This window comes from Phalangium opilio, unplaced genomic scaffold (genome assembly GCF_054372755.1).
Source record: "Phalangium opilio isolate 3A_F unplaced genomic scaffold, DU_Popi_V2 ptg000014l_1, whole genome shotgun sequence".
Lineage (NCBI taxonomy): Eukaryota > Metazoa > Arthropoda > Arachnida > Opiliones > Phalangiidae > Phalangium > Phalangium opilio.
In genome coordinates this window covers 1131985-1157959 of record NW_028324149.1, presented here as the reverse complement: position 1 = coordinate 1157959, position 25975 = coordinate 1131985, and the positions used below count along the sequence as shown (strand labels likewise).

Genomic DNA, 25975 nt, shown 5'->3' with positions numbered 1-25975 from the left:
CGGTTAGTAATCAGTGAAAATCGGTTCTTATCGGTTAGTAATCAGTGAAAATCGGTTCTTATCGGTTACATATTGTAAAATAATCGATTATCTCGCTGAGATTAAATAATGGGTTAAAATAGGAATCGGTTCCAGTAAAACTTCAATATCGGTATCGGTATCGGTATCGACATAGATTAGTTTACGATATGGGCCATCACTTGTATATTTCTTTTATCCATGTCGGTGGTCACGAGGCATACCTAAGAAAAGTCCCCCTCAATCTGTTGTGAGCTTTCCCCGTCCCATGGAACGGAACGCACCCATCTTTTTGGGCTCTCGGTTGACCCACTATCGGACCAAAACAGCGCGCTATTGATAGAACTCGGAATAAACAACCTTATAGACGAATTCGTTAGCCATATAAAAAAGAAAATGAAATACCTTCTGTTACTCTAATCTGGATTATTTGGAACGTGGAGTAAAAAAATCGAGTCCTAGCCTGGGTCATCCAAAACGAGGAGTGGTCGGCCCTCTTGCTTTGATCCAAATGTCCAATATATGTGTTTATTCATTTTCAAGAAGTGGGACGTGCACACACAGATCGTGATAGGGTTATCGGAATATATATATTGGTTATTGGGCAAATAACACTCCATAAAATTTAAATTTCAAGTCCGAAGTTTGATATACACTCGACATACCAATTAAAAAACTGTATGTACACTTCTCATAGCGTGAGTTACAGTTTTTTTATGATATTTTTAAACGATTAGAAAGTTCTCATAGAAAACGGTTCGCAAATATCGAGATTAGCTAATGGATCCCTTTAGTCGCGTCATACTTAAATATATTTAAATTAAAGTCGTAAACAAACTTATATTTTTCAATATCGGAACATTTTTAAGTCGCAATAATTTTAAATAAATTAATACAACGGCATATTGCTGTGGAATATTCATTGGTATACACGTGATAGATAAGATTACCAACACGTTATGTCCCTGAGGCTTCCGTGAGCCGACGGTGTTAGTTAGCCACGTCTGTATTCTTACCCAGATGTAACTTAACAAACCAATTTATAACTTTATCTTTATTTATTCATCTTTCTAGATTATGATAATTTACCAACACTATTTTACCTTATTTCTTCCTTTCAATTTCCGGTATTTATGTGGACCACTATAACCTTCTTAACTTCTTCCACTATTTGATCAAAAAAAAAAAAATCCTTAATTCCAAAGCGGATTATGTTTGTCTAGTCCAGCAAGAGCAAATATGTAAATTTAGATTTTTTAGCTTCACTCACTCTGTCCCTCAAAATCGTAACAGTCCTGGTTATTTCCAGGACTTTCCTGGTCATGTTCAAAACATTAAAAACCCTTAATTCAAAAGCGGATTATACTATAGTCCTGCAAGACTAGCAAATAAGTAAATTTGGGTATCTTAGCTCCATCCTTTCTGTCCATGGAAATCGTAACATAGTCCTGGTTATTTCCAGGACTTTCCTGGTCATGTTCAAAGTGCTAAAAACCGTAATTCAAAAGCGGATTATACTATAGTCCTGCAAGAGCAAATATGTTAATTTTGATTTCTTAGCTCCATCTACTCTGTCCATGAAAATCGTAACAGTCCTGGTTATTTCCAGGACTTTCAAAGCATCCCTCACGAAATTGCGCAGGCCTATACTCGCTTATTATTCCATGAACTTGAAGAAAGCAAAAAGGGAAAACATCGAGACGGAAAAAAAAGAAAGTAAGTAAGATGAAGATGGCCGTGGAGCACGAAACGTGTATGGGGAGGGAAGAAACGTCTTTATTCCCCATTACATACTTTCAAAAGAAACAGAAAGGAAAAACGCTATCTTCTCCTTGGAAATTTCAATGCCAAGGGCAAAGACGTACACGATGCATTACGCCATACTGAGATTCTAAATTTTTTAGAACCCCCCACCGGTTCCGGCCCCCCGTTCCGTTCGTCACTCTCTCTCTCTCTCTCTCTCTCTCTCTCTCTCTCTCTCTCTCTCTCTCTCTCTCTCTCTCTCTCTCTCTCTCTCTCTCTCTCTCTCTCTCTCTCGCTCTCTCTCGCTCTCTCTCTCTCTCTCCGCATCGCGAACGCTAAAAATCTTGATATACTAGTTTTCCTTCTTTAAGTTAAACGCGTAGTTTGTTAATCAGGGACCAATCCTAAAGGTATATAGTTCAGTCAAATAATAAAGAGTTAAAATAGATTTTAGGAAATTCAGAGTATTAGATGTGATTTTCTTTTTTCTCTATAGCGATGCAAAAATCACGAGTTAGGTTTCGTCATGATTACGTCGGAAAGTCTAACGGTAAAAAAGATTCGTTTATAAACTTGAAGAAAGACTTACCTTTCGGATTCATTGCAAGCCAAATCGAAATAAGACACCTTTGAACCCAAACAATTCAATATAAGGGAATTTCAGAAATTTGGAGATTTTTATTTAGGCCTAAAACAACTCTAAGTGAAATTGGAAGGGAATTTTTTTACAGTTTTTCTATGATTTCTATGTACTCGAAACCGTTCAATCAAGTAATGTCAATGACTTGAAGATATAAATAAAATCACGGACTGAGATATGCCGTTACGGCTTGCAAAAGACACCCATGAGAAAGTTAAAATAGAAATCATATGAAAATGTGTATTTAAAAAGGAAAATAAATATTTAACTAAATTTCTCCGAAGTCATAACTCAATGTTCAAATAAAACTGGAAATTTCTGGAATGGTTGAAATAATACTTTTATTTTCTACGAGCGTTTAATATCGCGTTGTACACACAAAACGGGTGCAAATTTATTCGGAATTAACTGATTAAAATTTTCCAGCTATTTGCGCTGATATATTAGGTCACGTGACTCTTTACGATTTTGCGTTACTAGAGGGTGTTGATAGTATATATGTGTCTACAAAACCTATACGACCCTGCAGTTATTCACACGCTGTTCGTCGAGGGAATGTTCGAATTTTGTCTTCGAAACTGATGTCAATCAAGCTTCTTTTACAAAGGTGGTGGTCTTCCTTCGCTCCCTTTCTATCAAAACGTAAAGGTCAGTTTGTACCGTTTCGCATAAATGATGGCTACCTTTTTTTACTACCCAACAAGAACCTCGACGTCTTGGACCACCAATAACCAATCTTCCCCTAGTTTGATGTTCTTCCCAAACAGCTTGCCCGCTACGGGTAACTTGGTAAGTGAAAAAGACGGAGGAACTGAGGTGTTAATTGTTTATCAATTTAACCTTAATTGTCTGAAAGCACGTGGAGTTGATCGAAGTCTTCTCTCTGATAAAATCACGTGTTGCTTCAGAGCTCTTATCATTGCGCAAATCGTGTAGATTCAATCAGAAGTCTTATCATTGCGCAGATCGTGTAGATTTAAATCTGAGCTCTTGTCATCGCGCAGATCGTCTAGTTTTAATCAGAGCTCTTATCATTGCGTAGATCGTGTAGTTTTAATAAGAGCTCTTCTCATTTCGCAAACTGCTAGGCGTTATTCGTAGATCTTATCTTTGGCCCAAACCTGGGTTAATCAGTGTCTTAATCTTTGCTTAAACCGTACGGGAACCCTTTCGAAAGTTTGTGTTGTCTACTATTGGTACTTGCGTGTTACAATATCAGGTTACCCTTTGAAATCGCAGTTGTCCTCTTACACCCTAAAAGATACTCTCTTTTTAAATTATAAACCCACTATTGTGAACACTGCACCTGTCTGGGCAATTAGTTCAATTGGATATGAATTAGTTGGGCTATCACAACCTAAAGGCATATGTTACAGAGTTTTGAGATTGACTTCTTCATGAAAATGGGTGTTTAGGGAACGGTCCCTCGATTTAGGCGGCTAGTCTTCCGAAAGCGCTTTCGCACCGGAGGAATACAGTTGTGTCACTGACCGACAAACCGCCTCATTCATGCTAAGCTCCGAGTCGCTTCTCTGTACAACCATCCACGTTTTTTTCTAGTCCTCCGGAGCATGCGCGGAAAGCTCACGGTCATGGTCACGGGCGGGAATATTTTTTACCCTCCACACACCACCGCTAGGAGTCTAAAATCTTTCACCCTCCCTATTGGAAATCAGTAGCTAGTAGAGTTAGAGAGAGAGAGATCCCCCTTTTAGATTTTAGCGAAATCATTTCCCCCTAACCTACCGGTCCACTCGCTTTCTTCGAGGTTCCGGAGCGGGACTTCGAGCCTCGGACCACTTTCCCCTAGATTCTAGAAACCCAGTTCGGCCTAGACCTCGAAATCGGTTGGTCTTGAAAACGGAGTAGTCCAGTTTTGGACTCCAATCGAAAATTACGCAACTTTTAACTCGTCCAATAAAAATAAATAACAAAGTAACCTGTGTACTTTAACAATCAATCCTTTTGGTCCTGAAAAAAAAGAACAGTTTTATCTCGAAGAATTATAAAGGATTACTCGTGACATTATTTGATTTTTGAATGGAAAAATCATTCTTTTTCTTGTGAAATAATTTAAATTTTTTTCGGATTTGACGTGACCATGCCTAAAGTGTTCTTAGTTCGTAAACTTCGCAATCAACCCGCGAAAGGAAATGGGACATTCGGGACAGTGACGCCACCTCCCAGTCCCGAACAAGAGGGACTGGTGACGGCGGGACAAGCGGCGGTACAAAATACTTTACCATCCTCGGAATCTCACGATGAGGATCAACCCAAGGATTTGGTTGTTCAGAGAAGGGTGCCGGAGAAGCACGAACCTATGTCTCCGTCTCACGATGGTATGTCGCTATAAGGGGTGCTCTTTCATTTGGTCTTATGGAAAATTATTTATAAACTTTGTAATACAAAATTTCATGCCTCTATTGTATAATGCCATATGCATATATATATATATGTTCCAACCGGTCTGCCAGTCCCGTTTTTATTTGTTTCAAATTTTTTTCTCCGAAATACATTGTATAAGCAGTAATTCAGGTACCCTCTCCTTCTATGAAAAATCTATTACGAAATATGCCAAGTCTTTCCATATAACATAACGGGTTTTCTTTACCAACTCGAGCCAAAAAAAACATTACATTTTTTAGAACTTTGTTATTCAAGGATACGTTTTTGTCAACCCCCCCTCAATTCGATTCATCATTTTTTTTAATAAGTTAAATTTTTAATCGTTAAGTTTTCTTTGATGGAGAGACAGATTAGAAAGTAAAACGTAGAATATGAAGGTGAATAACAACTTCACATGAACACTATAGAGTGTGCACTAAAGGGGCTGGATACATTTCCCCCCCCCCTCATTCCTTAACTTTAACTGCTCTTCAGGGTTCGTTATTAGAGTATCTCGGGTTTGGAACTGAATGATCTGAATCGAACAGAGCTGTGAGCTTTTCACTCTGTTGTAGATAGCGGTTGAATATCATTCACGAATGACTGGCAACACTTGCCTTCACACTATCAATAGGAAAAACATTTTAATTAGTTTGTTTACCATGGAAAGATTTCGTAATTAGTGAAGGTAATTTCTAAGGGGGTACCTGTTGAAAAATTTATAGATTCTGTATTTAATTAATTGTTAGAAAATATGAATAATAACTTTTAATATAAATCAAGAGAAAGTAAACAGTTTAACTTTAGATATTTAGTACCATTTGATCTATTATCAATTAAACGAAGTACTAATTTGAGTTGAGCTTTCAAATTTGAGCACATAACGGGAGTGGTTTTTAATCTGTTTTAATCAGAGGACTGGAGTGGTTTTAATCAAGGTTGTGGTTTCCTATTGGTTTATTGTGATATTTTAGTGGAGCGTAAAGTTTTAGTACCCATTTATAGTTAGCAGTACTAGTAGTAATAATTAAATTAAATAGTTAACGTTAAATCGCGATGCAGTCTGCCGAAGAGCAGCGAGCGAGCGAGATTGGCATTGCGCCTTGCGGGGATCGTTAGCGGGAAAAGACGGGGGAATAGAAAGTGAAACCGGTTTAGGTGGTCCTTTCCCTTTCTGCGGAGTTTTGAGGGCTACATTCGTTCATTGTCAAGGTTACCTTCTATTCCCCCCTCTCTCTTTCTCTTACCTCCACTAAGTACATAATAAGTATATATATACCTTTCTTTTTATTTCGAAAAATTTATGCTTCTACGCAAACTACTTGAAGTTCATACCGTCGAAGTATATTTGTAAGGATCAGGAAAAATTGGAGGAATCTTGTCGTGGAAGACAGTAGAGCTTCGCAAAGTGTAGCAATCTTAAACATTGGTCATGGAAGACCGTAGAGATTAGGACAAGTAGAGAAATCTTATATTTGGTCGTGGAAGACCGTAGGGGTTATGACCTGGGAAAAGTGGAGAAATCTTAAATTTTGTTCGTGAAAGACAGTAGAGGTTATGAACTGGGAAAAGTGGAGAATTCCTTATTTTGGTCATAGAAGACTATAGTTATGGGAATAGACTGGGAATGTTTCGAAATTGTTTATGAATTTGAAAAAAAATCCAGTTACATCACTTTAAGATGATGAACATCTAATAAAACTAAATGTAAATTAAAAAATAAGAAAGCCATCGAGGAAAAACTTTCCATTTCGTGAAGAAATTTCTTGAGATGACTGGATCGGTGGGGGAAGGGCTAAGATAGAGGAGGTTTATCCAAAATCCGGGAGGAAAAAACGTTTATTGGCTAACGGTTTCATCGTCTACATGGTAATTATCATAATTTTGAAGTTACGAAATATCAAAAATCCATACATACGGCAAAAAACGTCTCACCCCTTCTTCTTCAAAGAAATGAAATATTTCAAATGGTAATTTACCCATGTACCGTTTTATTTCTTAATTAACGGAAAATTCACAAAGTTTCTCATCTGTATGACGTCACTGTCTCAGGTATAACGTTCCAAAGAAAAATGTTACGTAAGAGATATATATTTTTTAGGTAGAAAAACAGCCAAGTTGTTAAGCTTTTCTTTTTGCGGAGGGGTAAAAAGTAGTTTTGCAATATCTTGCGTAAATGCCGACGCTCGTGAATTGCTTTGTAAAGTTTTAAAGGGAAGAGAGAAGGCGCGAGAAATTGCTTTGTAAGATGGGCTATTTGTCATAGTATTCCAATTGCGGATTTACCATTTATCTTCCCTTGAAATACGAAAACAGGTTTTAAAATTTAGCACCATGTTGGCGAAACTGCGCCATAAAAAGCTGGCAAAGCTTAGGTAGAATCTATTGAATTATTATGAAAAACCGGCCCATGGAGAGTGAAGAATTGAATAACGGTTTGGGTTCGACCCGGGACAGTCTGCGATGAAAGTAAAAACGCTGCGTACCATCATCGTCCCTTTCTAGATAATATCTCTTGACCGGTCCTTTTCTACTCCAAGTCTTGAAGAATAGACCACGGGAGGGGGGGGGGGGGGGGGGTAGAAGAGTCTAGTCGACGTTAATATCATCGTAAAACTGGGCTTCTTAACGGTTCAAGAAAAAACAAATGGTCCAGGCCAAAACTTTTACTTCTGTTCCATTACTTCGATACTTATTGTAGGTCTGCCTACTTCTATCAAAGCTATCAGTAACCAGTAACAAACTTATGGAACATATCCTATGAACTTATGACCCCACGTGAGTGGCTTATTTTGGGTCCAATCAATGTTTGGGAGCCCATATATCCATAACTGAGTGTTGAAGACCCCATGTTTTCACCCAAAGAATAGTGCCCACTTTAGTTTATGGCAGCTGTATCAGAAACACCCTGTATGCTATGAAAGAAATTTCAAAATATTCGGCATGACGTATAACGGGCCCGGTACACACACACACTAATATAAATTCCTCTTATTTCTACTATAACCTTGAAAAGTTAAAAAAAGGTATTAATTCACTTTTCAAAGAGCCCAGGTACGGTTATAACTGGCGTCAAGGTTACCTGAAACTATCATAAAACGTTAAACAACCACTTAGATTCCATTTAAAAACCTCAGGTAACATTGACGCGCAAACCACACCTCTCTTGGTGGCAATATCCATCTTTAAACTTTCCCTCTCTCTTGTTGAATAAAATGGTGGGTGACCGGGAGGATGTCTTAGACCGGACCATGGTTGTCAGTGAAGTGAAGGTCACTGGTGGGTGCATTTCATTTTGATAACGCTGTAAAGATAGACTTTTCATCCATCTTTGTGGGTGACCAGGTCATTGACGGTTGATATAAAGCCCAAGGCTATCTCTTATTGCCATTTGTTGTACTGTCAAGTGACATTGGTCGCGAATATACAACCACTTTGCAAAAAAATGGTCACGGACCGCTACCTTTACGGGAACTTAAGCCACCCGACGTATTTAAAGTTTTTTACCTTTAAATTATACTAGTTAGAAAGGTACAAGATACGCAGTTTCGTATTATGGTTGTGGCTTGTGTACTTGGTAAATTCTCGAGCCGAGTTTTTCTATACTGGGAGAAAGCTTTCGGTAATCTTTCCCTTTCTATTTTAGGAAAGAATATAGCTAAAAATAAATTTGTATAAATCTCATAGTTGCACCCAGATAGAAGGTATTTTTAGAACTAACATAGTTGGGCCAATAGGCCAAAGATTTCGCAAAGATGAAAATTGAATAGAATCATGAATTTCTGTTCAGACATTGCAGTTTAGAAAACCCGTTTGAAGTGAAAACGCCAACATCGGGATGTCAAGGGATATCTCTAGCAGGGGCAATTAGATTACGTAATGCGTGCTTATTTGCGTGTTCCTCTTTGCATGATATTGTTTATAAAATAAAAAGAATCCCATTAAATAACGAACCAATATCCTAAATTTTCTTAACTTTTCAATGCACCCTTGGCAAAAATTCAAAACACCCCATCCCATTTGTCTCGTTTTCTTTGAACTTGGCCTTATTTTTCGTATTTTTCACGATCACGAGTTTAAATCATTACAAAATATTTTCATCGGGGAAAAATTTGCGAATTATTTCGAGTATATAAAATAATTTTGAAACCGGTTTGAAGTTGACGCCGTAACTTTCACTTTCAAAACCAGAATTTACCGTAGTGTTTTTGTGAATGCCAATTACTGATGCAGTTTTTTAATGGGAAAGATAAGATTATAGCTTCTTACAGACGCAATTTGATCCGGGTAGAAAACTAACTATAAATCTCGAATTACCAAATAAGTCTTGAACTCTTTTAATAGTAAGTTAGAGAAACCTTCTGCGTAGATATATTAAATATTCGAAGCGTTATATGATGAACTTTATCACTAACTTTAGATACGTAAATAACGTTCCGCGACTATCCCGGGTTTTTCTTAAACCATTGATGTCCCGCACAATTTTGGCTCCAATATTAAGGGATCTTACAAGGGAATTTATTTAGGAATCTATTTTGTTTTGAATGCGTTTTATTTTATATTTAACCTTGAAAAACTTAACTTTCATTATCGATGACTTTTGGGGTCTTTGCAATACGACGTGTTTTTTTTAGTTTTAAATTGATATTATGCAAATAAGATGCTAGATACGAAACGAATTTATGGAAAGTGAAAGTTAGACGAAACCTTAGTGACTGAATATTAATGTTATCATTTACAGATTGAAAATCATAAGGTTTTACAGTTATCTAAGTTAACTTTTTTATGTGGCGCTCAAAATTTATTAACTATTAGCCTCGAGTGTTGAAATTAACGTCATATGATCATTCAAGGGTTCCATCAGTCTCAATTTTAGTTCTGATTAAATCCACCATTAATGGTGCTACCTTTAACGCGGTTGATTTAAACCATGTTACTCCCATCAAGGCCTCAAACCCTTTAGTTTTCACATATCGCCTGATTTACTTATTACACCGAGCATATTTTAACCCTTTCGCTTTCATTTCTGATAGATGACCATGATCGTTCACGCTCACCTTCGCATTGGTCTGAATCAACCCACAATACTCCACCTGTGTCGCCTAATCGACTCGCTTCACCAATTCGACCAATGTCTCCTCAACCACTTCGCGAAGAAGACATCTCCTCATCATCCAAGAGCAACCACGAAGTGCCTTCGAACGGTCAATACCGATCCAACAAACAATACACGTCCTTCTCGTCCATCAGTCCAAGGGCCGTCCGTCCGACTTACTTCCCAGTGTCCGTCATCAAGTCACCGCACGACGTTGCCCCTACCGGATCCCGAGCCAGATACGCTTACGAAAAGTACGCTGAAAGAAGCGCGGAGGCCCGCGCCTCATTGTCACCTGTGGCATCCCATTTTTACGATTCAGGATCCGAATCTTGTTCAGCAGTCAGTCCAAGAAGTTACGCGTCAAACGAGCAAATTGATAGCGAAGGCCCATTGGATTTCCGATCGCATCACAATAGTCGATCGTTGTCTCCACACCCATTATCATACCGTCAACCTATCAGAATACCCGAATCAATCAGACAGGTAAGACGACTTTTCCGTCAACGGGTGTAACAAAAGGCATGGTATTAATAAACCCTTATTTACAGGTTATCAGTCCAGAAACACTCGAATTCGTCAACGGTGGCGCGGGCATTAAGAACCCATTGGTTAACAACCTTCACCGAAACTCGGAACCACCGCCTAGAGTGTCCTCAACATCAAGCGCGTGCCATTCGCCCACGGAATCGTATAAAAGTCCATCCCATCGTGAAAACCGACACGCGGATTCAAATTCGGACAACCACAGGTACAGATATTCATTATTTGGGTACAATAACCAGATACTTGCGCGTACCATTTGCGCAGTCTAAACTAAAGGCATATTGACGCGCAAGCGTCTGGATCAGTAATTTCAAGGTTTGCGAACTGTCTCGCGTATCCTCGCCTCTCAACCCTTTAACTAAGACTTATTGGCTTACATAGTTTGTTGAAAGAGCTCCAGTTTATACGAGTCCTACTATACTTTTACAGGTTGAATTGTAATATTTGCGGTAAAAGTTTCAGCCTGCAACGCCTTTTGAATCGCCACATGAAATGTCACAGTGATCAGAAGAGATATATGTGCACGTTTTGCGGGAAGGGCTTCAACGATACGTTTGATCTGAAGAGACATACTCGCACGCATACTGGTAAGTATATCAAATAAAGAAATTAAGCGCTTTGGACGTTCTTCTTACGCGTTGAATAACTTTCAGGAGTACGTCCCTACAAATGCATGATGTGCGACAAGTCCTTTACCCAACGATGTTCGTTGGAGTCACACACGCTAAAGGTTCACGGCATTCAACACAATTACGCCTACAAAGAAAGGCGAGCCAAAGTCTACGTTTGCGAAGAGTGCGGACACACAACCAACGAACCGGAAGTGCATTATCTTCATTTGAAAGAAAACCATCCGTTCAGTCCCGCTTTGCTCAAATTTTATGACAAAAGACATTTCAAATTCTCTGACGGATCTTTCCCTCTGGGCATTATAAAAGGTTAATTGACAACGAGTAAAATGTTTTTATACACCTAAAAGCCAAAAGTTTCGTTGTTGTTTTTTTTTTTTATTACGCGTTTACAGTTAATTGAAACGAGAACGATTAAGTTTAATTTCCTAAAGGGAATTTTACAAATACTGTGATATTTCATTCATACATACGTCTTCCCACCCATTTTAAAATGTTTCTGGTTTGAATATTAAACGCCCCTTAAGATTAGTAAGAACAACGTCTTACATTCTAGGTAATTGGCGTTAAAAATATCTCGCACGAATCACCATCCAGAAATTGTCTTTAAGTGTACTTATTTTTTTTTTACAAATCGATCGTAATAAATCGATTCTCCCGTAGAAAGGCTCCATACGTAGTAATGAAGCTGGAACTGACTGACTGATAGTTTGGTAATATCTTTTAGCGCGCGCTTTTTACAAACGCAGGAGAGAATGAAAAACTGGGGGTAATTGGAGGTAAGGGAATTTAGTAATATAATTAACGTTCCTCTTAATGGTTTAAGGATTAAATATAAAGTGGCCTTAAATTTTATATATAAGTTTTTTTTTCTAATGTTATAAGAAGTTTGGGCAAAAAGTCCAAAAATCCTGATAATATATTTTTTAATAATTCCTTGTATTTCTAAGGTAAACAAACAAACAAACAAATAATATTTAAAATAAGGCGGCGGAAGTTTTCTATTTATAACGCTTATAGTTACTTAAAGGGGATAAAAATATTATTTTAAATAAAATGGTAGGAGTATTTTTAATATAAAAAAATGTTTAATCCTTTAATGTAGAAATTGAAGCACGGATTTTGTTTTAATTCTTAAATGATCTCAGATTAATTTTATTCTTACGAGGCGTTGGATTTTTGGATTCTTAAAAATGGGTTCGGTTCAGCCAAGAACTCAAATACGACCCTAGAACGTGTTTGAATAATTATGTTGCATTCAGCTAGTTCAAGACCATCTTTATAAACTTGCTAATAAGACAGTGATGTTTGGGATTTAGATCGCGCGATATTCTTGGGTATGAAGCGAGTTCTTGGTTGCGTGACTACAAAGCCCCTTAAACTTTAAATATCACTCTAAACTTAATCATAAAAATGAGACTTTTAGTACAAACGGCCGAAATACAGTCTCTCTTAACGATCATAATTTAATTTTCATTTCAAATTATTGGTCACTTATTTTGTTGATAAATTTCACGAAAGTCCTTAAAGAAGTTAATTTTGCCCCTGAAGTTAAGTTCAACATTCTTTGTACATTATTATATTTACCATCACCAATTTTTGTTACATTTAAAATTTGAGGTGCACCTGTGATTCACTTGTAAATTTTTTAATATAATAAACTCAGTTTTTTTGTAAGTCAGAACTGGTTTTTCGCTAACGAATGTAATTTTCTCTTTGCAGCAACTGTCGTACACATCGCGCGACTAAATTCGCCACAAAATGAATTAAGAATGAAGAGAGGTAAGTAAGAATGTAAATAATGCTTCAGGGGACCACTGACCTCAAGGAAGTTAGTATCAGATGATCATTTGACCATCACCATGCACCACATTTTTTTTTTCGATGAATTTCAATTTTATTTTAGTTTTGGGACGCGAAAAAGATTCTTGGATCCTTGGCACAACCAGAAAAGACTTTTTTCAAGAGTAAATAGCCCAGCCTCTTCTATGGACGAGTAAAATCGCGGTTAATTGATTTACCGTTACTTTGGCTTATTCCAAGGTGCTTCGAATTTCCATGTCGTTTATTCGAAAGTGTATTTATAAACGTGTCCCTTCCTCTCCGTCTTTTGACAAAGAATATCTTGAACGCGTGGGTTGAACCGTGTGATCCCTCAGGGGTCCAATACGGGAAAAATGGAGTCCCGTTGGGAAGCGTGTTGTTTTACGAATCTTACCACGTCCTAATTATCAAATAAGTTATTTTAAAGTTAGGTTTAAGTGATATCTATCGTTCTGAGGAAGTTTAACGCCTCTATTCGATCGCGAGCAAGAGTGGACAATCACAATTAACTAGTTGAAATATGATTTTGATTACGTCTATCAACATTTGAGTCATATTTCCTTGTGTTCTCATAAATTTATCTTCGTTAAATCGTTTAAAAAAACTTGATTCTTAAAATCAATTTAAAACATCGCAATTGTTGACGTTTGAATTCAAGCGTATGCCTCTTTAATAATTTTTGGAAATTTGGGGAAAAAAGAAAAGCGATTGATTCTCAATAAATGATAAGGAAACCTGCAATTGCGTGAACCATTGGTGGAAGGTCTGAAATTGGAAGGCTAGGCGTTTCTCGTAATCCTAGCCGATCGCCGCGTACTTCTTAATCCTAACGATGGGAGTAGTCAAAAATTTCTTATCGCGAACATGTTTGCTCCGATTTGACTATCCTCTAAAGGGTTGATGCCAACCTCTTGTGTTCTATGAGAGCGCCAGATCTAAATAGGCTATGATTTATGTGTGTCATCAAACCTTGAACGAAAAGTGGCGGATGTCGCGTGAATTCCCCTCGTGCTAATAAAAACAAGGTGGTCAAGTTAACATGTTACCGTCTTTAATATTCACGAGAGTGATAACTTATCGAAAGGGTTAAACTGGTCGATAAGTTATCGCTTGTTTTATAACCAAAGACGGTAAAATTTTAACTTGCCCACCTTGTTTTTTATTAGCACGAGCGGAATTCACGACTCCACGAGTCATCCGTCACTTTTCGTTCAAGGCTTGATGACACACATAAATAATAGCCTATTTAGATCTCGCGCTCTCATAAAACACACGAGGTGGCTTTAACCCTTTAGACTCGCGTTAACTCGCTTAAAGAGTTAGAGAATTGCCCCCAATTTATTTCAAAGGTACATTTCCAGGCCTGCTGTTTCGCGTGTCAGTTTTAACCTTACGTGTGTCTATAAATTAAATAAAAATATTATTAAATAAATTATAGCTACACGTACGCTGTTTAGGATTCACTCTTTTTTCGGTGTTTATCGAATCCGCTCAAACATGCATTTTTCATAAGAGAAAATCTGATTATTTCCATTTAAATTTTCAGAATCTGGATATAGGAACAATCATGAGCACCCGCCTATCCATGCTAATACTTTCCGTCCAAAGAACCCCTTTTTCAGGAAGTGTTCCCAATTAACCCAAAACCATTTCTCCCAATTCTCAGTTAACCCAAAAATATTTTGGTTCCCATTTAAACCAAAGGCGTTTCTCCCAGTTCCCACTTAACCCAAAAACTGTCTGTCTGTGTGAGTGTGTGTGTGTCAGTCTGTTGTTATTGACTTACACTCCAGGGGACCGCGTTCGCAATTTTCAAATCGGAGCAAACGTTTTCCCAAATTCCGGACCGGAAATTTGGAAAATTGTATCACTTACAATGCCTATTACTCCATTGTCTGTCTAACACCCCTATCATCTGGTCCTTTATCCATCCCACATGGACACCAGTCTGCACTTACTGGCTTCTAAACAAACCACATCATCTGGTCTTTGTCCATCCCACATGGACACCAGTCTGTACGTACTGGCTTCTACACTACCATCATCTGGTCTTTCGTCCATCCCACATGGACACCAGTCTGTACTTACTGGCTTCTAAACACCACCATCATCTGATCTTTTGTCCTTCCCACATGAACACCAGTATGTTTATTTTAGTATTTAAGATACTCTCAAGTCAAAATTAATACGAAAAGGGTTAAAAAGCAGTCTATATGATTGTCTGTGTGTGTCCGTCCGTTGTTACACTAGTGCGCCGCGTTAGCAGTTCGCCTTGTGTTCATGTGTAAAGAAATCCTACAGAACCTTAATATTCCCTTTTTCCATAATACTAAGTGAATATGTGGAAATATTTTTCGTAATTACGATGCCTTTAGTAGTTTTGTAACTTGAAAGCTCGGTCTCATTTAGATATTCCAAGAATAGTTTTCAATATTATTATTTGAAATGGCTGTTTATATACTACTTAAGCTATACTACATCTGTCTATAGAATAATCCTTGCTTTACTGATTGCAAGAGGAAAGCTAAGGCCAAGACTGTGTCGTTTAATCAAGTTTTATCCGTAATAGGCTTTGTGAACCAAAGAGTAAATAATTGAGACCTGAGGTGAAGTAAATTATGGGTTTTGATTTTCGTGTCTGTAATGAAGAGACGTTAACGGTTCAGAGGGAGCCGAAAGTTAAATACACGTTTAAATAATAAGGTTTAGATATTATAATAGGAGAAAGCATCATTGTGGTAATTAGATCAGTGAAAGGGCTATTCGTAATCGGGTTGCAACTTCGGAGATTCATTCTTGTTATGGTGCGCATTGACTTTCATTGCGTGTAACCACAAGTCAGCTTTGGTGGTATTTAACGTTAACACCCATGTTGGCTAACTAAGAATATCGTTGAGGTGAAACGAGACAATAGTGTTTATACGGCAAACCAGTTGTGAATGTAGTTATGAGAATACAGGGTTAACAGTTGAAGCGTAGACAATTGGGCCTTTTCAAACACATAAAGGTTATATCTCTCCTAAAGTTATACACTTAATTTCCTGTTTTTTCCCATTGACTGATTTTCCATGTGTCCAAGACATATAAAATGTCGTCTGCTTTATAGTATATTCGCTATTCTTGGAATACTGCTTTAATAATTCGTAAATTTTTACTTCAAAAAAAGAGAAATAATTCTATATCTAGGTTAATAAGTTTGTAGTAATAGTTATCCTCTTGACTCGGAGAGGTAATATTTTGGTTTTTCCAACTTTAAAAACGTAATATTGTTGTAGTTGAACTTTGAACTTAACCGTTTTCACCCAGTCCTCTATTTTATCATCGGGTAAACTGGAACAATATAAACTATTGGAAGATGATTTGGTTTCCCAGCTATCAATGAAATAAGAAGTCCCGTTTCTTAAAAGTCCCCTCCTTCGAGTTGATTAACGTAGGCAACGATTATAGGGTTCTAGTGAAGAATGTAGATTTTTCTTGTCCAATTTAACATAATTAATTTTTATCTCTCTGATTTTTGGATTCAATTATTCTCTTATTTCCTCGTTTATAGTTTAATTTGTTACCTTATTGTTCTATTTGTTTGTTAATTGTTTTATTGTGGTTAATGTTGTTATATGCCGTTTTATTGTGTTTTATGCTGTTTTATTGTGTTTTTATGCTGTTTAATGTGTGTTTATGCTGTTTTATGCTGTTTTATTGTGTTTTTATGCTGTTTAATGTGTGTTTATGCTGTTTTATTGTGTTTTTATGCTGTTCTATTCTGTTTGAAGCTGTTTTATTGTATGCTTTCGCCGTTTTATTGTGTTTCTATGCTGTTTAAAGTGTGTTTATGCTGTTTAATGTGTGTTTATAATGTTTTATTGTGTTTTATACTGTTTATTGTGTTTTTATGCTGTTCTATGCTGTTTTATTGTAGTTTTTGTGTGTTTTATTGTAGTTTCTGTGCGTTTTATTGTAGTTTCTGTGTGTTTTAATGTAGTTTCTGTGTGTTTTATTGTAGTTTCTGTGCGTTTTATTGTATTTTTTGTGCGTTTTATTGTACTTTTGAGTGTTTTATTGTAGATTTTGTGTGTTTTATTGTAGTTTCTGTGCGTTTTATTGTAGTTTCTGTGTGTTTTATTGTAGTTTCTGTGTGTTTTATTGTATTTTTTGTGCGTTTTATTGCAGTTTCTGTGTGTTTTAATGTTGTTTCTGTGCGTTTTATTGTAGTTTTTGTGCGTTTTATTGTAGTTTCTGTGCGTTTTATTGTAGTTTTTGTGTGTTTTATTGTTGTTTCTGTGCGTTTTATTGTAGTTTCTGTGTGTTTTATTGTAGTTTCTGTGTGTTTTATTGTAGTTTTTGTGTGTTTTATTGTAGTTTCTGTGTGTTTTATTGTAGATTCTGTGCGTTTTATTGTAGTTTTTGTGCGTTTTATTGTAGTTTTTGTGTGTTTTATTGTAGTTTCTGTGTGTTTTATTGTAGATTCTGTGCGTTTTATTGTTGTTTCTGTGCGTTTTATTGTAGTTTCTGTGCGTTTTATTGTAGTTTCTGTGTGTTTTATTGTAGTTTTTGTGTGTTTTATTGTAGTTTCTGTGTGTTTTATTGTAGATTCTGTGCGTTTTATTGTAGTTTCTGTGCGTTTTATTGTAGTTTTTGTGTTTTATTGTAGTTTCTGTGTGTTTTATTGTAGATTCTGTGCGTTTTATTGCAGTTTCTGTTTGTTTTTATTGTAGTTTTTGTGTTTTATTGTAGTTTCTGTGCTAACTAAAGCATTCCAAGTATTATAACTAGTGTTTATGTCGATAATAAGTTAAAAATGAACTTTTCTAATTTCAAAGAAAAATACAAGCATCTGCCGCATCATGAGCCTATTCACGTCATCTTCCCAGTGCCAAGCAGAGGGGACGGGATCGACGCCATTCAGTGATAAAAGAGGGCTTCTCATATCACACGCCGAGAGCAAGTTTCAACGAAGTTTACTTTTTGTTTTTATATCTATATACTTTGTTTATACTTCATAAATGTACTATAGAATAAATAAATTGTTCGTCGATTTAATGTATCTCATTTCTTATTCCTTTTCTTGTCAATTAAGTTACAGCAGCCATATATAGGATTTTAAAATGCATTAATTAGATTAAAAAGGATTAGGAATATGGGATAATTAGAGGTGCCCGGTAATCACTTTAGCACTGTTAATGGCAGCGCGTCGAGGGGCTATTCACTAATGAAAATTTTCTTTTATTGGTGATTTTTATTCACGCTTTTAAAAAGGATAGGGATTCATTGGTGATTTAAAATTAATGGGGATTAATGGTTGCGTCTGGATTACGAGTAATAATCGAGGGGCTACTCACTAAAAACTCGTTAGTGATTTTAAACGGGATTGGGATTGTGGGAAACTTAGGGGGTTACGGGTTGTTATCATTTTACTAGTTATGAACGGATTATTAAGCATTCACACATTTGCCGCTAGGGGCGCTGTATACGTAGTTACGTATTTACTGACATCTAAAACATGATGAAATTCTGCTAGACATTCGTGTAAGCAATAGATAGTTCATAAATTGCCGCTAGGGGCGCTGTGTACGTAGTTACGTATTTACTGACATCTAAAACATGATAAAATTCTGCTAGACATTCGTGTAAGCAATAGATAGTTCATAAATTGCCGCTAGGGGCGCTGTATACGTAGTTACGTATTTACTGACATCTAATACACGAAGAAATTTGCCGCTAGGGGCGCTGTCTATAATATTATATAGGCCTAACGGTGTGTTCTCTAATTTGAATTAGCGCCCACGTCACACTTCGAAGCGCCCCCAACGACGGAATATACGATAAAACTCGGACGCCACTTGTCCAGATTTCTTTTCTCTCTGCGAAGGCGACCAGTCAACATCGTTCCTTGATCAGCTCCTCGTAATCCTGACTTTCGAAGGCAGTATTGGATGGAAAGCCACGTTTTACGCCGACGGTGGGACGTGACTCTAAGTTCTCCGCCATTGAATGTCCATTAGAACGTTGAAATCAACGCGAAAGGTTAAGCCTAGTACGGTATGTGTGACAGTCTTTCAATAATCCAAAGCCATCCAGCTAGCATTTTATTATTTTATTTAATCCTAGAGTTTAAATTATTTAGGTAGAGTTAATTGTTAGTTAATTATGTTTATTTATTGAAAATTAACTACAATATGAAGAAATTTCCAGACACGAGGTCAGTTAGACAAGGCTTAATTTAGAACATCTTAAATCAAGTACTTGGGCTCATATTAGGGGAAATAAAATTCCTTATCTATTTTAAATAATAAACCTCGACTGTTAACAAATTAGGTCTCATTTAACGGCGCGAAACTATACTACCTAAAATGAGTAACGTATGGTTTAACGGGGCCAGATTAGGTTACACTAGGCTAGGCTGAACCTTTTATAAAAATTTATCTGGGCCTGGCACTAATCTCCAAGTTTTTACTTTATGCCGTCGTTTTAATTTAAATTAACGAGGGTATTTTAGAATTATTACGCGTAAATTATAGATTTTAGATTCCAAAATTTCATTCGAGGCAGTATTTAATTATTTTAGATAATGAAGTACGGTCTATTTAATAAATTAAATGGTTTAAATTAATTAGGGTTAACTGTTAATAAGTTATCATTAATTATGGAGATTAAGCCAATTTAATAATTTTAAATGAGCCACGAACGCGAAGTTAAGGCTAGAGATTTTTAATTTATATTTACGTAGTTTTTTTCTTAAATTATTTTAATCTACGGTATTGTTTCCGTGAGTTATTATTTTGTTTGGACCTCGAGTAGCCATTTAATTCTGATATGGAAATTGCTTAATATTTAGTGCAATTCTTACATTATATTTATGGGAATATTTTACTTGGTTTTTTTTTAAATTATTATTTTGCTAGGACCTTAAAGTAGCCCTTGAATTCTGATTTGGCTTAATATTTAGTGTGATTTTTAAATTTTGTTTTCGGGAATATTTTACAAAATTTTTCTTCAATAATTTACGGAAACAAATCCATAGATTAAAATTATTTTTTTGTTAGGCCCCTCTAATTCTTATTAATATTTGTTATTAATATATATTCATTTTTAGACGCGATGACGTTCTTGCATATTCTGTTGCTGGTCATTCGGAGAAGTTTCCTACCAGATGATTTCAACCTTTGTTAGAGACGCTCATTCCAGATGACATCTTCCTTGGATTTGCGATACAAGATGTTTTCAACCTGTGGTGGCCATGCAATCATTCTCTACAAAGATGCGATGAACATCAGCGAATCTAGAAAATTCAAATTTTTATTAGAATTATATTTGCAACCACTTAATTTCTTTTTACACGTTCAAATTTCTTTTTACACGTTCAAACTTCAATTTACGGGACACTTTATATTATTTTTTGTTGAAAATTTTTGTAAACACCTTATTTTTTTACTTTTTGTTCAATAAATTATGCCTTAAACCACTTTTTTTGTTTTCTTAAAAATTATTTGATTAAGAGGGAAGGTTTGAATTTTTTAGCTCTAAACAGATAGCCTATTTTTTGAGGACCCTCTTTTAGGCTTCTTTTATCTTATCTATCAAAAAATAAAACGATCAAATTGTTTTGGGAAAAAAATAGCCTAAATTATTTAAAAAAGTAATAAAAAGCCTACAAAGGGGCCTCAAAATACTACCCTAAGTCCAGACCCTAAAAAATTCAAGCCATCCCCCATATCGAAACTTTTTCAAGAAAACAAAGAACGTGAGGCAAGGCAAAATTTTTTTATTGAGAAAAAAACGATTAAGGTGTTTACAAAAATTTTGTACGAAAAAATATTTAAAGTGTTCCATAAATTAAAATTTGACCGCGTAAAATTAAATGAGGAAGGCTAGTTACGGATTAAATTTAAGAATAAAATTAAGTTCATTGGCGGAAAAACTTCACGTTCCAATCAGATTGAAGGCCTCGTGTTTCGCAAATCCAAGAAAGATGTCATCTGGATTGAGGGTCCTTAACATCGGATGAACTTCCAAGTCTACTTGAAAACGTCTCTGAATGACCAGCAACAGCTTATCCAAGAAAATCATTCGCGTCTAAAAATTAAAATAAATTAATTACAAATATGAAGGCAATGCCTAATTTTAAAATAAGTGCTACTTTAAGCCTAACAAAATAATAATTTACCGAAATAATCCCATATATTTAAATAATTAGCAAAATACTGGCGATATATTGTAAAAAAATGTTTTTTAATAATCTAAGTTAAATTTCTTAAGCCTTGTTCAAATGTCTTAACCTCGTGGTCGTAGTTTATTTAATTTTAATTCAAAATTATTATTTAATAGACTGAATTTACGTAAATAATAATGATTAACTTCCTGTTTCATTAAAACTACTTTATTTATTAAAACAATAAGCTATTTAAAAAAGGCTTACATTTGCTGCGCATTGACAAGTTTGTTCATTCCAACATGACCTCGCTGAATCGATTCCAAAAGAACATTCAATGGCGGAAAAGAGCTCTAGATTCTGGATTTATTCCTTGACGGCGAAAAGAAAAATGGCTGATCGACGGCGAAAGGCCTGATTTCCAAGAGCTGAGCAGATAACGATCTTGACTCCACGATGCCAATCGAAGAAAGAAATTTTAGCCGGATACTCAAGAGCAAAGTTCTCTCCTGCAAGATTTACGCCCACAAGACGTTAAAAGCAGACGACACTAATTGGAGTAATACCGTTTTTCCGTTGGCCTATTCCATGGAGTAATTTTCTTGGAGCGAGAAGGAAACTTTCTTTAAAATTCCATAAAATTTGGTGTCTCCTACAATAATGCTCCATACCTTCCATTGTCCTTTTCCATGGAGTAGTTTTTATGGAGCGAAAATGAAAGTTTCCCTAAAATTTGGTGTCTCCAACAATATTGCTCCATACGTTCCATTGTCCTTTTCCATGGAGTAATTTCTTAGGAGCGAAAATTACTTCATGGAATAGGCCAACGGAAAAACGGTTGAATTTACACCAATTAGTGTCGTCTGCTTTTAACGTCTTGAGGATGTAAATCTTGCGGGAGAGAACTTTGCTCTTGAGTATCCGGCTGAAATTTCTTTCTTCGATTGGCATCGTGGAGTCAAGATCGTTATCTGCTCAGCTCTTGGAAATCAGGCCTTTCGCCGTCGATCAGCCATTTTTCTTTTCGCCGTCAAGGAATAAATCCAGAATCTAGAGCTCTTTTCCGCCATTGAATGTTCTTTTGGAATCGATTCAGCGAGGTCATGTTGGAATGAACAAACTTGTCAATGCGCAGCAAATGTAAGCCTTTTTTAAATAGCTTATTGTTTTAATAAATAAAGTAGTTTTAATGGAACAGGAAGTTAATCATTATTATTTACGTAAATTCAGTCTATTAAATAATAATTTTGAATTAAAATTAAATAAACTACGACCACGAGGTTAAGACATTTGAACAAGGCTTAAGAAATTTAACTTAGATTATTAAAAAACATTTTTTTACAATATATCGCCAGTATTTTGCTAATTATTTAAATATATGGGATTATTTCGGTAAATTATTATTTTGTTAGGCTTAAAGTAGCACTTATTTTAAAATTAGGCATTGCCTTCATATTTGTAATTAATTTATTTTAATTTTTAGACGCGAATGATTTTCTTGGATAAGCTGTTGCTGGTCATTCAGAGACGTTTTCAAGTAGACTTGGAAGTTCATCCGATGTTAAGGACCCTCAATCCAGATGACATCTTTCTTGGATTTGCGAAACACGAGGCCTTCAATCTGATTGGAACGTGAAGTTTTTCCGCCAATGAACTTAATTTTATTCTTAAATTTAATCCGTAACTAGCCTTCCTCATTTAATTTTACGCGGTCAAATTTTAATTTATGGAACACTTTAAATATTTTTTCGTACAAAATTTTTGTAAACACCTTAATTGTTTTTTTCTCAATAAAAAAATTTTGCCTTGCCTCACGTTCTTTGTTTTCTTGAAAAAGTTTCGATATGGGGGATGGCTTGAATTTTTTAGGGTCTGGACTTAGGGTAGTATTTTGAGGCCCCTTTGTAGGCTTTTTATTACTTTTTTAAATAATTTAGGCTATTTTTTTCCCAAAACAATTTGATCGTTTTATTTTTTGATAGATAAGATAAAAGAAGCCTAAAAGAGGGTCCTCAAAAAATAGGCTATCTGTTTAGAGCTAAAAAATTCAAACCTTCCCTCTTAATCAAATAATTTTTAAGAAAACAAAAAAAGTGGTTTAAGGCATAATTTATTGAACAAAAAGTAAAAAAATAAGGTGTTTACAAAAATTTTCAACAAAAAATAATATAAAGTGTCCCGTAAATTGAAGTTTAAACGTGTAAAAAGAAATTAAGTAGTTGCAAATATAATTCTAATAAAAATTTGAATTTTCTAGATTCGCTGATGTTCATCGCATCTTTGTAGAGAATGATTGCATGGCCACCACAGGTTGAAAACATCTTGAATCGCAAATCCAAGGAAGATGTCATCTGGAATGAGCGTCTCTAACAAAGGTTGAAATCATCTGGTAGGAAACTTCTCCCAATGACCAGCAACAGAATATCCAAAAACATCATGGCGTCTAAAAATTAAAATATATTAATAACAAATATTAATAAGAATTAGAGGGGCCTAACAAAAAATTATTTTAATCTATGGATTTGTTTCCGTAAATTATTGAAGAAAAACTATGTAAAATATTCCCGAAAACAAAATTTAAAAATCACACTAAATATTAAGCCAAATCAGAGTTCAAGGGCTACTTTAAGGTCCTAGCAGAATAATAATTAAAAAAAAAACCAAGTAAAATATTCCCATAAATATAATGTAAGAATTGCACTAAATATTAAGCAATTTCCATATCAGAATTAAAGGGCTACTCGAGGTCCCAACAAAATAACTCACGGAAACAATACCATAGATTAAAATAGTTTAAGATAAAAACTACGTAAATATATTTTAAAAATCTCTAGCCTTAACTTCGCGTTCGTGGCTCATTTAAAATTATTAAATTGGCTTAATCTCCATAATTAATGATAACTTATTAACAGTTAACCCTAATTAATTTAAACCATTTAATTTATTAAATAGACCGTACTTCATTATCTAAAATAATTAAATACTGCCTCGAATGAAATTTTGGAATCTAAAATCTATAATTTACGCGTAATAATTCTAAAATACTCTCGTTAATTTAAATTAAAACGACGGCATAAAGTATAAACTTAGAGATTAGTGCCAGGCCCAGATAAATTTTTATAAAAGGTTCAGCCTAGCCTAGTGCAACCTAATCTGGCCCCGTTAAACCATACGTTACTCATTTTAGGTAATATAGTTTCGCGCCGTTAAATGAGACCTAATTTGTTAACAGTCGAGGTTTATTATTTAAAATAGATAAGGAATTTAATTTCCCCTAATATGAGCCCAAGTACTTGATTTAAGATGTTCTAAATTAAGCCTTGTCTAACTGACCTCGTGTCTGGAAATTTCTTCATATTGTAGTTAATTATCAATAAATAAACATAATTAACTAACAATTAACTCTACCTAAATAATTTAAACTCTGCGATTAAATAAAATAATAAATTGCTAGCTGGATGACTTTGGATTATTGAAAGACTTTCACACATACCGTACTAGGCTTAACCTTTCGCGGTGATTTCAACGTTCTAATGGACATTCAATGGCGGAGAGCTTAGAGTCACGTCCCACCGTCGGCGTAAAACGTGGCTTTCCATCCAATACTGCCTTCGAAAGTTGGGATTACGAGGAGCTGATCAAGGAACGATGTTGACTGGTCGCCGGCGCAGAGAGAAAAGAAACCTGGACAAGTGGCGTCCGAGTTTTATCGTATATTCCGTCGTTGGGGGCGCTTCGAAGTGTGACGTGGGCGCTAATTCAAATTAGAGAACACACAGTTAGGCCTATATAATATTATAGACAGCGCCTCTAGCGGCAAATTTCTGGTGTATTAGATGTCAGTGAATACGTAACTACGTATACAGCGCCCCTAGCGGCAAATTTATTCATGTTTTAGATGTCAGTAAATACGTAACTACGTATACAGCGCCCCTAGCGGCAATTTATGAACTATCTATTGCTTACACGAATGTCTAGCAGAATTTTATCATGTTTTAGATGTCAGTAAATACGTAACTACGTACTCAGCGCCCCTAGCGGCAATTTATGAACTATCTATTGCTTACACGAATGTCTGGCAGAATTTTATCATGTTTTTAAATGTCAGTAAATACGTAACTACGTACACAGTGCCCCTAGCGGCAAATGTGTGAATGATTAATAATCCGTTCATAACTAGTAAAATAATAACAACCCGTAGCCCCTAAGTTACCCACAATCCCAATCCCGTTTAAAAACGAGTTTTTAGTGAGTAGCCCCTCGATTATTACTCGTAATCTAGACGCAACCATTAAACCCCATCCATTTTAAATCACCAATGAATCCCTATCCTTTTTAAAAGCGTGAATAAAAATCACCAATAAAAGAAAATTTTCATTAGTGAATAGCCCCTCGACGCGCTGCCATTAACAGTGCTAAAGTGATTACCGGGCACCTCTAATTATCCCATATTCCTAATCCTTTTTAATCTAATTAATGCATTTTAAAATCCTATATATGGCTGCTGTAACTTAATTGACAAGAAAAGGAATAAGAAATGAGATACATTAAATCGACGAACAATTTATTTATTCTATAGTACATTTATGAAGTATAAACAAAGTATATAGATATAAAAACAAAAAGTAAACTTCGTTGAAACTTGCTCTCGGCGTGTGATATGAGAAGCCCTCTTTTATCACTGAATGGCGTCGATCCCGTCCCCTCTGCTTGGCACTGGGAAGATGACGTGAATAGGCTCATGATGCGGCAGATGCTTGTATTTTTCTTTGAAATTAGAAAAGTTCATTTTTAACTTATTATCGACATAAACACTAGTTATAATACTTGGAATGCTTTAGTTAGCACAGAAACTACAATAAAACACAAAAACCACAATAAAACGCACAGAAACTGCAATAAAACACAAAAACCACAATAAAACGCACAGAAACTACAATAATACGCAC

The 25975-nt window shown here is 35.7% G+C and overlaps 1 protein-coding gene and 3 long non-coding RNA genes across 7 annotated transcripts; 2 read left to right on the top strand and 2 right to left on the bottom strand.

The window, feature by feature from the left end:
• The first annotated feature begins 2940 nt into the window (after window positions 1-2940).
• Window positions 2941-12733, top strand: LOC149704987 (uncharacterized). 3 transcript variants are annotated; one of them, XM_089865127.1, is made up of 5 exons: window positions 2941-3049; window positions 9820-10367; window positions 10433-10632; window positions 10857-11014; window positions 11081-12733. In XM_089865127.1, exons 1-5 carry the CDS (start codon window positions 2983-2985, stop codon window positions 11368-11370), a joined length of 1263 nt encoding a protein of 420 aa, XP_089721253.1. In that variant the 5' UTR covers window positions 2941-2982; the 3' UTR covers window positions 11371-12733. The 3 variants fall into 3 exon arrangements, with proteins under 3 accessions (XP_089721253.1, XP_089721252.1, XP_089721251.1); XM_089865126.1 differs by lacking the exon at window positions 2941-3049 and adding an exon at window positions 4088-4740 and having other exon boundaries at window positions 10884-11014; XM_089865125.1 differs by lacking the exon at window positions 2941-3049 and adding an exon at window positions 4090-4740.
• On the bottom strand, window positions 12111-15941 carry LOC149704986 (uncharacterized). Its single transcript, XR_016381479.1, has 2 exons — window positions 12879-15941; window positions 12111-12801 (listed from the first exon to the last, which is right to left on the bottom strand). It is a non-coding gene; the product is annotated as an uncharacterized LOC149704986 (long non-coding RNA).
• A 3070-nt stretch (window positions 15942-19011) lies between these two features.
• On the bottom strand, window positions 19012-21487 carry LOC149704985 (uncharacterized). Its single transcript, XR_016381442.1, has 3 exons — window positions 21294-21487; window positions 20754-20950; window positions 19012-20156 (listed from the first exon to the last, which is right to left on the bottom strand). It is a non-coding gene; the product is annotated as an uncharacterized LOC149704985 (long non-coding RNA).
• Window positions 21488-21926: 439 nt separating this feature from the next.
• LOC149704984 (uncharacterized) lies at window positions 21927-23335 on the top strand. 2 transcript variants are annotated; one of them, XR_016381441.1, is made up of 3 exons: window positions 21927-22166; window positions 22510-22706; window positions 23284-23335. It is a non-coding gene; the product is annotated as an uncharacterized LOC149704984 (long non-coding RNA). The 2 variants fall into 2 exon arrangements; XR_016381440.1 differs by lacking the exon at window positions 23284-23335 and having other exon boundaries at window positions 22510-22840.
• The last annotated feature ends 2640 nt before the right edge of the window (window positions 23336-25975 follow it).